The sequence below is a fragment of the Penaeus chinensis genome, chromosome 7 (genome assembly GCF_019202785.1).
Source record: "Penaeus chinensis breed Huanghai No. 1 chromosome 7, ASM1920278v2, whole genome shotgun sequence".
Lineage (NCBI taxonomy): Eukaryota > Metazoa > Arthropoda > Malacostraca > Decapoda > Penaeidae > Penaeus > Penaeus chinensis.
In genome coordinates, this window is record NC_061825.1 from 11,932,865 (window position 1) to 11,944,559 (window position 11,695).

Genomic DNA, 11,695 nt, shown 5'->3' on the forward strand with positions numbered 1-11,695 from the left:
GATGACATCAAACAAATTATTTGTCACCCCTCACCTAGAGATACACTTTAAAGCCTGGTAACCGATAGAATAATTGGTATGATTAACCAGAGAAAGCCTGGAAAGTCAAAACCAACATTGACAAATTTCTAGTAAGACTAGTTGCCAGAACCAAACCAGGGGTCCTGAATTTGGAAAATGTAGCTGTAAAATACACCAATGAAGGAAGAATTCTAGAGCTGAAAGTCACAAAAATTGGTATTGCCTCCCATATCAAAGAACGGAGGACAAAAGCTAAAACCGTCCTCACAAAGCTGAGATTCTCGGGGTGTTCAGAAGAGACCAAACTCCATCTATACATAGCCTTGGTCAGGCCAGTAATTGAATACCCACCGGTCCCACTAAATGCCATCTCCCACTCCTCAGTACTAGCACTGCAGGCCATACAAAACATAGCTTTACTATGGATCTACTTCATTAACATCAATGTAACCTGGAACCACTGAATACAAGAGTACACAGACTGGCCACTAATGTTTAGGATCGCAAACTACACTGGAATCTCGAAGACTCACGAAGAGACCGAAATGAACACAGATGGTGGCTTCGTAGTTTACTACAAGGGGGAAGATTTGTTAAATAATTAATAAAAATAAATAAACGAAATGAATCCATAGGTCAAGAACTCCCTATTTTAATGCTTAGATAAATACGATAGACTTGCCCGATACGACATCGCCCATAATTATGACCAGCAAAGGGTTATGTCCCCTACCTTTAGTTTCTCATACAAATATTTCATTTTTGCTAGGTAGCCAGCAATTAGTTCTCCCATCTCCTCTTCTCCTTTCGAACTTCGGTTCCTCTTTTCTTGTAAATGTTCAGCTGTTCAGCTGTTGTTGAGACAATATTGGTTTGTTTTGTCAATTCTAACTGCAAAGAAAATGAAACTAAAATAAACAATAATAATCAATGCTTATAAAGACATTGTGTCTATCTCTCTCACAGAGTATATATATATATATATATATATATATATGTATATATTCATTTTTATATTTACACACACATGCATCTGTACGTAAACTACTTACGTCTTCCCCTACCAAGGTAAAGGTTGGTTAGAGGAGGGAAAGGGAGGGGTGGAGGGTGTGCCTTTTTCAGTCACGAGTTTAAAAGCCAACTGGTCGACATTTTAAATATCACACTCGATCTACCTTTACCATCATGTTCACTAAGGTGAGAATCCCTAATCCTTTTCATTCTGCATAATGTTTACCGCCCAAAGTGTAATATAATAGTTTACACACATACATAGACATATATGTATGCTTCTGTGTTTATGGTTCCATGTACTATATTACTTTAGTAATTATTTTCAAAACTTTAAAGTTTGTATCTAATTTCAGACCGTCGTCGCTCTCACCCTTGTGGCCGTAACTTTGGCTGCTCCTTCACAGCCCTCCTACGGATGTACTGATAACTTTATACATATATCTCATAAAGATATAAATCGTTGTTAATTTTCATATTTTATACATTCATTTCACTCTTCTTTAGGCTCCTGCCAAGTACGACTTCAAATATGCCGTGAAGGACGACTACTCCGGAAACGACTTCGGTCAACAGGAAGCTCGCGACGGTTACGATACTCAGGGTTCTTACTACGTTCTCCTTCCCGACGGTCGCTTGCAGAAGGTCGCCTACACTGTCAACGGCGACTCTGGTTACGTGGCTGAGGTCAGCTACGAGGGTGAAGCTCAGTACCCCGAGCACAAGCCTGCACCTGCCTACAAGCCCGCCCCTGCTTACAAGCCCGCCCCCGCTTACAAATCCGCCCCTACTTACAACCCTGCTCCTGTCTATGCTTAAATGAAACAAACCTGAATATACATTGGATGACTATTTATTAATTAAACGAAAATTCTATTACCATTCACTTGTATTGCCTATCCTAAAAGATTGAGAGGTTACATTTACATACACACGTATACATACATATATATAATCCAAATAACGAGTCATTTCAAATGCTTACAATTGTGAAGTTATATTCAACTTCCTACAAGCCCCGTATGAGTGAATTTAGGCACGAGTAATGGGCGATTTTATGAACTGCCAATGACGCTGCAATTACAGGAAGCTCATCATTTAGAAATAGCGAAATAGTGTGCAGACAATCATAGTTTAAAATGTCTTCTGAAATTTTAAACATGAATTGCTTCTATCTGTAACTAGAGGCTTCTAAGCGAAAAAAATGTAAAACTCTATCATAGCAGAAAGATCTGTACGTACAGGTGTGAACTTAATATTGATTCTCACATCGATTCCATCTCCCAACACTAACAAATATTGTGAGCTGTTTATAACATTAGCTGTATACAGAGTACTACAGCTATCCTCAATGAGATGTGCGTACGAAGAAACAACCAAAAACTTGTTACTTAAGGTCCTGAGTGACTTTCCGCCGGTAAGTTCAATAAGCAGCATTCAATTAAATATCTCAACCACCCTACTCCCATACACGGATATGCCATTGGTAAGTTATTGCCGCGAATTATTTTCACAAGTTCTGGCATGACTCACCATAATGAATGTATGCAAGGCAGAGCCATCTAAATAAAGATATTTGCCCCTGCTTACAAGCCCGCCCCTGCTTACAAGCCCGCCCCTGCTTACAAGCCCGCCCCTGCTTACAAGCCCGCCCCTGCTTACAAGCCCGCCCCTGCTTACAAGCCCGCCCCTGCTTACAAGCCCGCCCCTGCTTACAAGCCCGCCCCTGCTTACAAGCCCGCCCCTGCTTACAAGCCCGCCCCTGCTTACAAGCCCGCCCCTGCTTACAAGCCCGCCCCTGCTTACAAGCCCGCCCCTGCTTACAAGCCCGCCCCTGCTTACAAGCCCGCCCCTGCTTACAAGCCCGCCCCTGCTTACAAGCCCGCCCCTGCTTACAAGCCCGCCCCTGCTTACAAGCCCGCCCCTGCTTACAAGCCCGCCCCTGCTTACAAGCCCGCCCCTGCTTACAAGCCCGCCCCTGCTTACAAGCCCGCCCCTGCTTACAAGCCCGCCCCTGCTTACAAGCCCGCCCCTGCTTACAAGCCCGCCCCTGCTTACAAGCCCGCCCCTGCTTACAAGCCCGCCCCTGCTTACAAGCCCGCCCCTGCTTACAAGCCCGCCCCTGCTTACAAGCCCGCCCCTGCTTACAAGCCCGCCCCTGCTTACAAGCCCGCCCCTGCTTACAAGCCCGCCCCTGCTTACAAGCCCGCCCCTGCTTACAAGCCCGCCCCTGCTTACAAGCCCGCCCCTGCTTACAAGCCCGCCCCTGCTTACAAGCCCGCCCCTGCTTACAAGCCCGCCCCTGCTTACAAGCCCGCCCCTGCTTACAAGCCCGCCCCTGCTTACAAGCCCGCCCCTGCTTACAAGCCCGCCCCTGCTTACAAGCCCGCCCCTGCTTACAAGCCCGCCCCTGCTTACAAGCCCGCCCCTGCTTACAAGCCCGCCCCTGCTTACAAGCCCGCCCCTGCTTACAAGCCCGCCCCTGCTTACAAGCCCGCCCCTGCTTACAAGCCCGCCCCTGCTTACAAGCCCGCCCCTGCTTACAAGCCCGCCCCTGCTTACAAGCCCGCCCCTGCTTACAAGCCCGCCCCTGCTTACAAGCCCGCCCCTGCTTACAAGCCCGCCCCTGCTTACAAGCCCGCCCCTGCTTACAAGCCCGCCCCTGCTTACAAGCCCGCCCCTGCTTACAAGCCCGCCCCTGCTTACAAGCCCGCCCCTGCTTACAAGCCCGCCCCTGCTTACAAGCCCGCCCCTGCTTACAAGCCCGCCCCTGCTTACAAGCCCGCCCCTGCTTACAAGCCCGCCCCTGCTTACAAGCCCGCCCCTGCTTACAAGCCCGCCCCTGCTTACAAGCCCGCCCCTGCTTACAAGCCCGCCCCTGCTTACAAGCCCGCCCCTGCTTACAAGCCCGCCCCTGCTTACAAGCCCGCCCCTGCTTACAAGCCCGCCCCTGCTTACAAGCCCGCCCCTGCTTACAAGCCCGCCCCTGCTTACAAGCCCGCCCCTGCTTACAAGCCCGCCCCTGCTTACAAGCCCGCCCCTGCTTACAAGCCCGCCCCTGCTTACAAGCCCGCCCCTGCTTACAAGCCCGCCCCTGCTTACAAGCCCGCCCCTGCTTACAAGCCCGCCCCTGCTTACAAGCCCGCCCCTGCTTACAAGCCCGCCCCTGCTTACAAGCCCGCCCCTGCTTACAAGCCCGCCCCTGCTTACAAGCCCGCCCCTGCTTACAAGCCCGCCCCTGCTTACAAGCCCGCCCCTGCTTACAAGCCCGCCCCTGCTTACAAGCCCGCCCCTGCTTACAAGCCCGCCCCTGCTTACAAGCCCGCCCCTGCTTACAAGCCCGCCCCTGCTTACAAGCCCGCCCCTGCTTACAAGCCCGCCCCTGCTTACAAGCCCGCCCCTGCTTACAAGCCCGCCCCTGCTTACAAGCCCGCCCCTGCTTACAAGCCCGCCCCTGCTTACAAGCCCGCCCCTGCTTACAAGCCCGCCCCTGCTTACAAGCCCGCCCCTGCTTACAAGCCCGCCCCTGCTTACAAGCCCGCCCCTGCTTACAAGCCCGCCCCTGCTTACAAGCCCGCCCCTGCTTACAAGCCCGCCCCTGCTTACAAGCCCGCCCCTGCTTACAAGCCCGCCCCTGCTTACAAGCCCGCCCCTGCTTACAAGCCCGCCCCTGCTTACAAGCCCGCCCCTGCTTACAAGCCCGCCCCTGCTTACAAGCCCGCCCCTGCTTACAAGCCCGCCCCTGCTTACAAGCCCGCCCCTGCTTACAAGCCCGCCCCTGCTTACAAGCCCGCCCCTGCTTACAAGCCCGCCCCTGCTTACAAGCCCGCCCCTGCTTACAAGCCCGCCCCTGCTTACAAGCCCGCCCCTGCTTACAAGCCCGCCCCTGCTTACAAGCCCGCCCCTGCTTACAAGCCCGCCCCTGCTTACAAGCCCGCCCCTGCTTACAAGCCCGCCCCTGCTTACAAGCCCGCCCCTGCTTACAAGCCCGCCCCTGCTTACAAGCCCGCCCCTGCTTACAAGCCCGCCCCTGCTTACAAGCCCGCCCCTGCTTACAAGCCCGCCCCTGCTTACAAGCCCGCCCCTGCTTACAAGCCCGCCCCTGCTTACAAGCCCGCCCCTGCTTACAAGCCCGCCCCTGCTTACAAGCCCGCCCCTGCTTACAAGCCCGCCCCTGCTTACAAGCCCGCCCCTGCTTACAAGCCCGCCCCTGCTTACAAGCCCGCCCCTGCTTACAAGCCCGCCCCTGCTTACAAGCCCGCCCCTGCTTACAAGCCCGCCCCTGCTTACAAGCCCGCCCCTGCTTACAAGCCCGCCCCTGCTTACAAGCCCGCCCCTGCTTACAAGCCCGCCCCTGCTTACAAGCCCGCCCCTGCTTACAAGCCCGCCCCTGCTTACAAGCCCGCCCCTGCTTACAAGCCCGCCCCTGCTTACAAGCCCGCCCCTGCTTACAAGCCCGCCCCTGCTTACAAGCCCGCCCCTGCTTACAAGCCCGCCCCTGCTTACAAGCCCGCCCCTGCTTACAAGCCCGCCCCTGCTTACAAGCCCGCCCCTGCTTACAAGCCCGCCCCTGCTTACAAGCCCGCCCCTGCTTACAAGCCCGCCCCTGCTTACAAGCCCGCCCCTGCTTACAAGCCCGCCCCTGCTTACAAGCCCGCCCCTGCTTACAAGCCCGCCCCTGCTTACAAGCCCGCCCCTGCTTACAAGCCCGCCCCTGCTTACAAGCCCGCCCCTGCTTACAAGCCCGCCCCTGCTTACAAGCCCGCCCCTGCTTACAAGCCCGCCCCTGCTTACAAGCCCGCCCCTGCTTACAAGCCCGCCCCTGCTTACAAGCCCGCCCCTGCTTACAAGCCCGCCCCTGCTTACAAGCCCGCCCCTGCTTACAAGCCCGCCCCTGCTTACAAGCCCGCCCCTGCTTACAAGCCCGCCCCTGCTTACAAGCCCGCCCCTGCTTACAAGCCCGCCCCTGCTTACAAGCCCGCCCCTGCTTACAAGCCCGCCCCTGCTTACAAGCCCGCCCCTGCTTACAAGCCCGCCCCTGCTTACAAGCCCGCCCCTGCTTACAAGCCCGCCCCTGCTTACAAGCCCGCCCCTGCTTACAAGCCCGCCCCTGCTTACAAGCCCGCCCCTGCTTACAAGCCCGCCCCTGCTTACAAGCCCGCCCCTGCTTACAAGCCCGCCCCTGCTTACAAGCCCGCCCCTGCTTACAAGCCCGCCCCTGCTTACAAGCCCGCCCCTGCTTACAAGCCCGCCCCTGCTTACAAGCCCGCCCCTGCTTACAAGCCCGCCCCTGCTTACAAGCCCGCCCCTGCTTACAAGCCCGCCCCTGCTTACAAGCCCGCCCCTGCTTACAAGCCCGCCCCTGCTTACAAGCCCGCCCCTGCTTACAAGCCCGCCCCTGCTTACAAGCCCGCCCCTGCTTACAAGCCCGCCCCTGCTTACAAGCCCGCCCCTGCTTACAAGCCCGCCCCTGCTTACAAGCCCGCCCCTGCTTACAAGCCCGCCCCTGCTTACAAGCCCGCCCCTGCTTACAAGCCCGCCCCTGCTTACAAGCCCGCCCCTGCTTACAAGCCCGCCCCTGCTTACAAGCCCGCCCCTGCTTACAAGCCCGCCCCTGCTTACAAGCCCGCCCCTGCTTACAAGCCCGCCCCTGCTTACAAGCCCGCCCCTGCTTACAAGCCCGCCCCTGCTTACAAGCCCGCCCCTGCTTACAAGCCCGCCCCTGCTTACAAGCCCGCCCCTGCTTACAAGCCCGCCCCTGCTTACAAGCCCGCCCCTGCTTACAAGCCCGCCCCTGCTTACAAGCCCGCCCCTGCTTACAAGCCCGCCCCTGCTTACAAGCCCGCCCCTGCTTACAAGCCCGCCCCTGCTTACAAGCCCGCCCCTGCTTACAAGCCCGCCCCTGCTTACAAGCCCGCCCCTGCTTACAAGCCCGCCCCTGCTTACAAGCCCGCCCCTGCTTACAAGCCCGCCCCTGCTTACAAGCCCGCCCCTGCTTACAAGCCCGCCCCTGCTTACAAGCCCGCCCCTGCTTACAAGCCCGCCCCTGCTTACAAGCCCGCCCCTGCTTACAAGCCCGCCCCTGCTTACAAGCCCGCCCCTGCTTACAAGCCCGCCCCTGCTTACAAGCCCGCCCCTGCTTACAAGCCCGCCCCTGCTTACAAGCCCGCCCCTGCTTACAAGCCCGCCCCTGCTTACAAGCCCGCCCCTGCTTACAAGCCCGCCCCTGCTTACAAGCCCGCCCCTGCTTACAAGCCCGCCCCTGCTTACAAGCCCGCCCCTGCTTACAAGCCCGCCCCTGCTTACAAGCCCGCCCCTGCTTACAAGCCCGCCCCTGCTTACAAGCCCGCCCCTGCTTACAAGCCCGCCCCTGCTTACAAGCCCGCCCCTGCTTACAAGCCCGCCCCTGCTTACAAGCCCGCCCCTGCTTACAAGCCCGCCCCTGCTTACAAGCCCGCCCCTGCTTACAAGCCCGCCCCTGCCTACAAGCCCGCCACCGCCTATAAGCCCGCCCCTGCTTACAAGCCCGCCCCTGCTTACAAGCCCGCCCCTGCTTACAAGCCCACCCCTGCTTACAACCCGGCTCCGACCTATGCTTAAATGAAACAAATTTGAATATACATTTGATGAATATTTATTAAACAAAAATTCTATCACATTTCATTTGTATTGCCTATCCTGATAGATTGCGAGGTAATATATTTACATATATATAATCTAAACAAGTCATTTCAAATATTTACAGTTGTGAAGTTATAATCAGTATGAGTGTATTTGGACATGAGGAATAGGCGATGTTTTAAACTGCCTATGAAGGTCATGATTTAGAAATAGTGAAATAGTGTTTAAAATGTCTCCTGAAATCTTGAACATATAGATTATTGCTCTCTGTGACTAGAGACTTTTAACTGAGAGCAAAAGCGGAAAAGATGTAAAACTCACCATTGCAGAAATATTTGTACATAGGTATGAACATAATGATTCCCGTAATAATTACATCTTCCAACGCTCTAACAAATATTGTGAGCTGTCTGCAGTAACTTCAAAGGTGTATATAACATTGGCTATATACAGAATAATGTGGTTATACACAATGAGATGTGCGCACGAAGAAACCACCATGAACTTGAGTTGTGTACGCTCCTAAACGACCTTCCGCCGGCAAGTTCATCTCCGCATGTGTATTGCCGTTTGCGTCTCTTCGGCACATATTAGCTATGCGAAATTTTCTTTTTAGTATCATTATTATCATAATGATTATCATTATCATTAAGCAGCATTTATATCAGTATCAACCACCCTACTCCCATACACGGATATGTAATTGGTAAGTCATTGCCGCGAATTCTCTTCATAAGCGCTGGCCTTGATAAAATAATAAAAGTATTCAAGATATTTTGTAGTTGGAAATATGCCCATGGTTCTCAAGTATCACAATTACTCATCAATTTTGGATCTAGCAATACTCAGCGGATCAGAATCACTTCAATCACGCAATGCAATTAATATCAAATAAACATTTGATTAACATTTAAAAAGCCATAATATTTTGTTGCAACTGTAATTTGTGTTCAGAGATAAGACACCGTACGAAGGAAGAAATCATTCTTTTGATGGTTCAAAATTTAGTGTAATATTCTCTTATATTCTAACCTTGAACATCGAACGTTACATAACATTTGCAAAATCCTTTCTGATCATTGACCTGTAAGCTGATTTAAAAACGAAAACAAGTGCAGTTACAAGGAGAATAATCATAATCTTTGTGAAAAGATAGACTTTTAAATTTTGCATTGTTTTCAATGCCAATGTTGAGTCAACACTGGATTTTTTACATATTTGTATAATTGCGACTATACATAGATATTGAATAATAGTGGTCATAAGAAGCTGGTCTTCATTTAAGATCATGCATTTCATTCTGTTCTGCTTTCGGCCGGCTATAGAAAAAATATCACTGATATTCTTCTGGTACTGAACCTCCATAGAATGCAGGTTGTTTGCGGAATCCACGCATCGAATCCACGAGGGTACATTTCTGGCTCAATATGATGTAGGTAATGCGTCGGACCAATAACACTATGCTAATTGGCCTATGAAAGGCCACTGCGCTTCTTGTTGCTGTCTGATATATACACCTTATAAGGTATGTTGTGGAGACAATATTAGTTTGCTGTGTCAATTCTACCTGCATAAAAGAAAACTACAATAAACAATAATAATCACTGCTTTAAAAAACGTTGTGTCTCTTTCGCACAAATTCTCTTTATATATCGTAATTTTTATATTTACACACATGTATCTGTGTGTGAGAGAGAATCAGAAGTTAAAATCACGCACTGATTCGAAAGATTTCCCCGGCCATTGTAATCAGAGTTTGCAACATTCATCGGCTCGTGGCTGTTCCCATACGTGATTAAATATTGAAGCTTAACTGCATAGATAAGAGAATTGAAATGGCATTATGTTAGTAAATAAATAAATAATTCATATAACAGCCCTTGTCAAATTGTTTCTCGTTCTATTTTATGTCCCCCACCCCACTCTCCTTTTCTGTTTCTTTTCATTTATCTATCCATCTGTATAAATAAGTATATTAACACATCTATATAGTTGCATAAACACACTCTTATGCTCATATGCGTGTAACTATTGTGTGTGTGTGTGTGTGCTGTATAAATATATCTATATACATATATATATATATATATATATATATATAAGATTTTCTTGTACTTTGACGTTGAACATTTGCACATAACCTTTGTGATCATTAACCTGTAAGCTGATTTAGGAATGTAAAATAAAAAGTGCTGCTGCAAGAGGGAGGATAATCATCATAATCCTTGTAAAAAGATAAACTTTTAAATTTTGTGTTGTTTCCAATCCCCAATATGGAGTCAACGCTGGAATATGGAAGTTTATATAATAACGACTATACTTAGATATTGTTGCATCAGAATAATAGTGATCTCAAAAAGCTGGTCTTCGTTTAAGATCGTGCATTCTATTTTATTATGTTTTCGGCCGGCTAAAGAAAAAGATCACCGATACTCTTTTGGTATTAAACCTCCTTCAAATGTAGGTTGTTTGCGGAATCCAAGCATCGAATCTATGATGGTCCATGATTGGCCCAATAAGATTTTGGTCATGCGTCGGACCAACAACAGAATAGAAATTGGCCCATAAAAGGCCACTGCACCGCCAACGTGCCTTGTCGCGGTCTGATATAAATGCATTATATGGTATATTGTAGAGATAATATTAGCTTGCTGAGTTAATTCAAACTACAATAAAAAGAAAACTACAATAAACAAGAATAATCACTGCCTTCGCACAGATTCTCTTTATATATATATATTATTGGCTACACATAAACATTTATCTGTGCGTGTGAGAGAGAGAATCAGAAAATAAGGTGAAAATTATAATCATAAACGGATTAGATAGATTCGATGAAGATTATCATTCTTATTTCAAACAACTGAAACTACTTACGTCTTCCCCTACCAAGGTAAAGGTTGGTTAGAGGAGGGAAAGGGAGGGGCGGAGGGCGTGACTTTTTCTGCCACGAGTATAAAAGCCAACAGCTCGATGTTCTGAGTATCACACTCGATCTACCTCCACCATCATGTTCACCAAGGTGAGAATTCCTTATCCTTTTCATACTAAATAATGTTTACCGCCCAAAGACTAATATAATAGTTTACACATATAAACATGAATGTATGTGTGCGGGTGCATGTACTATATAACATTAGTAATTCTTTTCAAAACTTTAAAATGTGTGTCTAATTTCAGACCGTCATCGCTTTCGCCCTTGTGGCCGTAACTTTGGCTGCTCCTTCACAGCCTTCCTACGGATATGCTCCTCCCGCAACCTACGACGTAAGAAAAACTTTCCTATACTGATAATCTTATACATATATTTCATTAAGATACAAATCGTTGTTAATGTTCATATATGATACATATTATTTTCACCTTTCTTTAGGCTCCTGCCAAGTACGACTTCAACTATGCAGTGAAGGACGACTACTCCGGCAACGATTTCGGTCACCAGGAAGCTCGCGACGGTTACGATACTCAGGGTTCTTACTTCGTTCTCCTTCCCGACGGTCGCCTGCAGAAGGTCGCCTACACTGTCAACGGCGACTCTGGTTACGTGGCTGAGGTCAGCTACGAGGGTGAAGCTCAGTATCCCGAGTACAAGCCTGCACCTGCCTACAAGCCCGCCCCTGCTTACAAGCCCGCCCCTGCTTACAAGCCTGTTCCTGCCTATGCTTAAATGAAACAAACTTGAATATACATTTGATAACTATTTATTAATTAAACGAAAATTCTATCACCATTCATTTGTATTACCTATCCCAAAATATTGTGAGGTTATATATATATAATACATATATTATCTAAATACCAATTGATTTCAAATACAGTTGTGAAGCAAAAATCAGCCACCTACATTGCCCTGTATGAATGAATTTGGGCATGTGTAATGACCTCCTGAAATTGCTGTGACTAGACGCTTCTAAGTGAAAGCAAAAGCGAAAAAATGTAAAATTCATCATAGCAGAAACATTTGTACGTACAGATGTGATCTTGGTCATTTCCATATTGATTCCATCTTCCAACGCTCTAACACATATTGTGAGTTGTTTGA

General features: G+C 49.6%; 2 protein-coding genes across 2 annotated transcripts; both read left to right on the forward strand.

Annotated features, from left to right (window-relative positions):
• The first annotated feature begins 512 nt into the window (after positions 1-512).
• LOC125026864 (repetitive proline-rich cell wall protein 1-like) lies at positions 513-7,690 on the forward strand. Its single transcript, XM_047615462.1, has 5 exons — positions 513-587; positions 1,389-1,415; positions 1,540-1,745; positions 2,616-2,736; positions 7,084-7,690. The coding sequence occupies exons 1-5, from the start codon at positions 513-515 to the stop codon at positions 7,630-7,632; spliced, it is 978 nt and encodes a 325-aa protein (XP_047471418.1). The 3' UTR covers positions 7,633-7,690.
• A 2,962-nt stretch (positions 7,691-10,652) lies between these two features.
• Positions 10,653-11,381, forward strand: LOC125027343 (cuticle protein 7-like). Its single transcript, XM_047616370.1, has 3 exons — positions 10,653-10,675; positions 10,834-10,920; positions 11,027-11,381. Exons 1-3 carry the CDS (start codon positions 10,664-10,666, stop codon positions 11,318-11,320), a joined length of 393 nt encoding a protein of 130 aa, XP_047472326.1. The 5' UTR covers positions 10,653-10,663; the 3' UTR covers positions 11,321-11,381.
• The last annotated feature ends 314 nt before the right edge of the window (positions 11,382-11,695 follow it).

Coding starts and splice junctions, on each gene's coding strand:
- LOC125026864 (XM_047615462.1), top strand. CDS start 513: ATGTTTAGGATCGCAAACTACACTGGAATCTCGAAGACTCACGAAGAG. Junction 1,746..2,615: donor TACGAGGGTGAAGCTCAGTA/CCCCGAGCACAA, acceptor GATATTTGCCCC/TGCTTACAAGCCCGCCCCTG. Junction 2,737..7,083: donor CCGCCCCTGCTTACAAGCCC/GCCCCTGCTTAC, acceptor CCCGCCCCTGCT/TACAAGCCCGCCCCTGCTTA.
- LOC125027343 (XM_047616370.1), top strand. Junction 10,921..11,026: donor CTCCTCCCGCAACCTACGAC/GTAAGAAAAACT, acceptor ACCTTTCTTTAG/GCTCCTGCCAAGTACGACTT.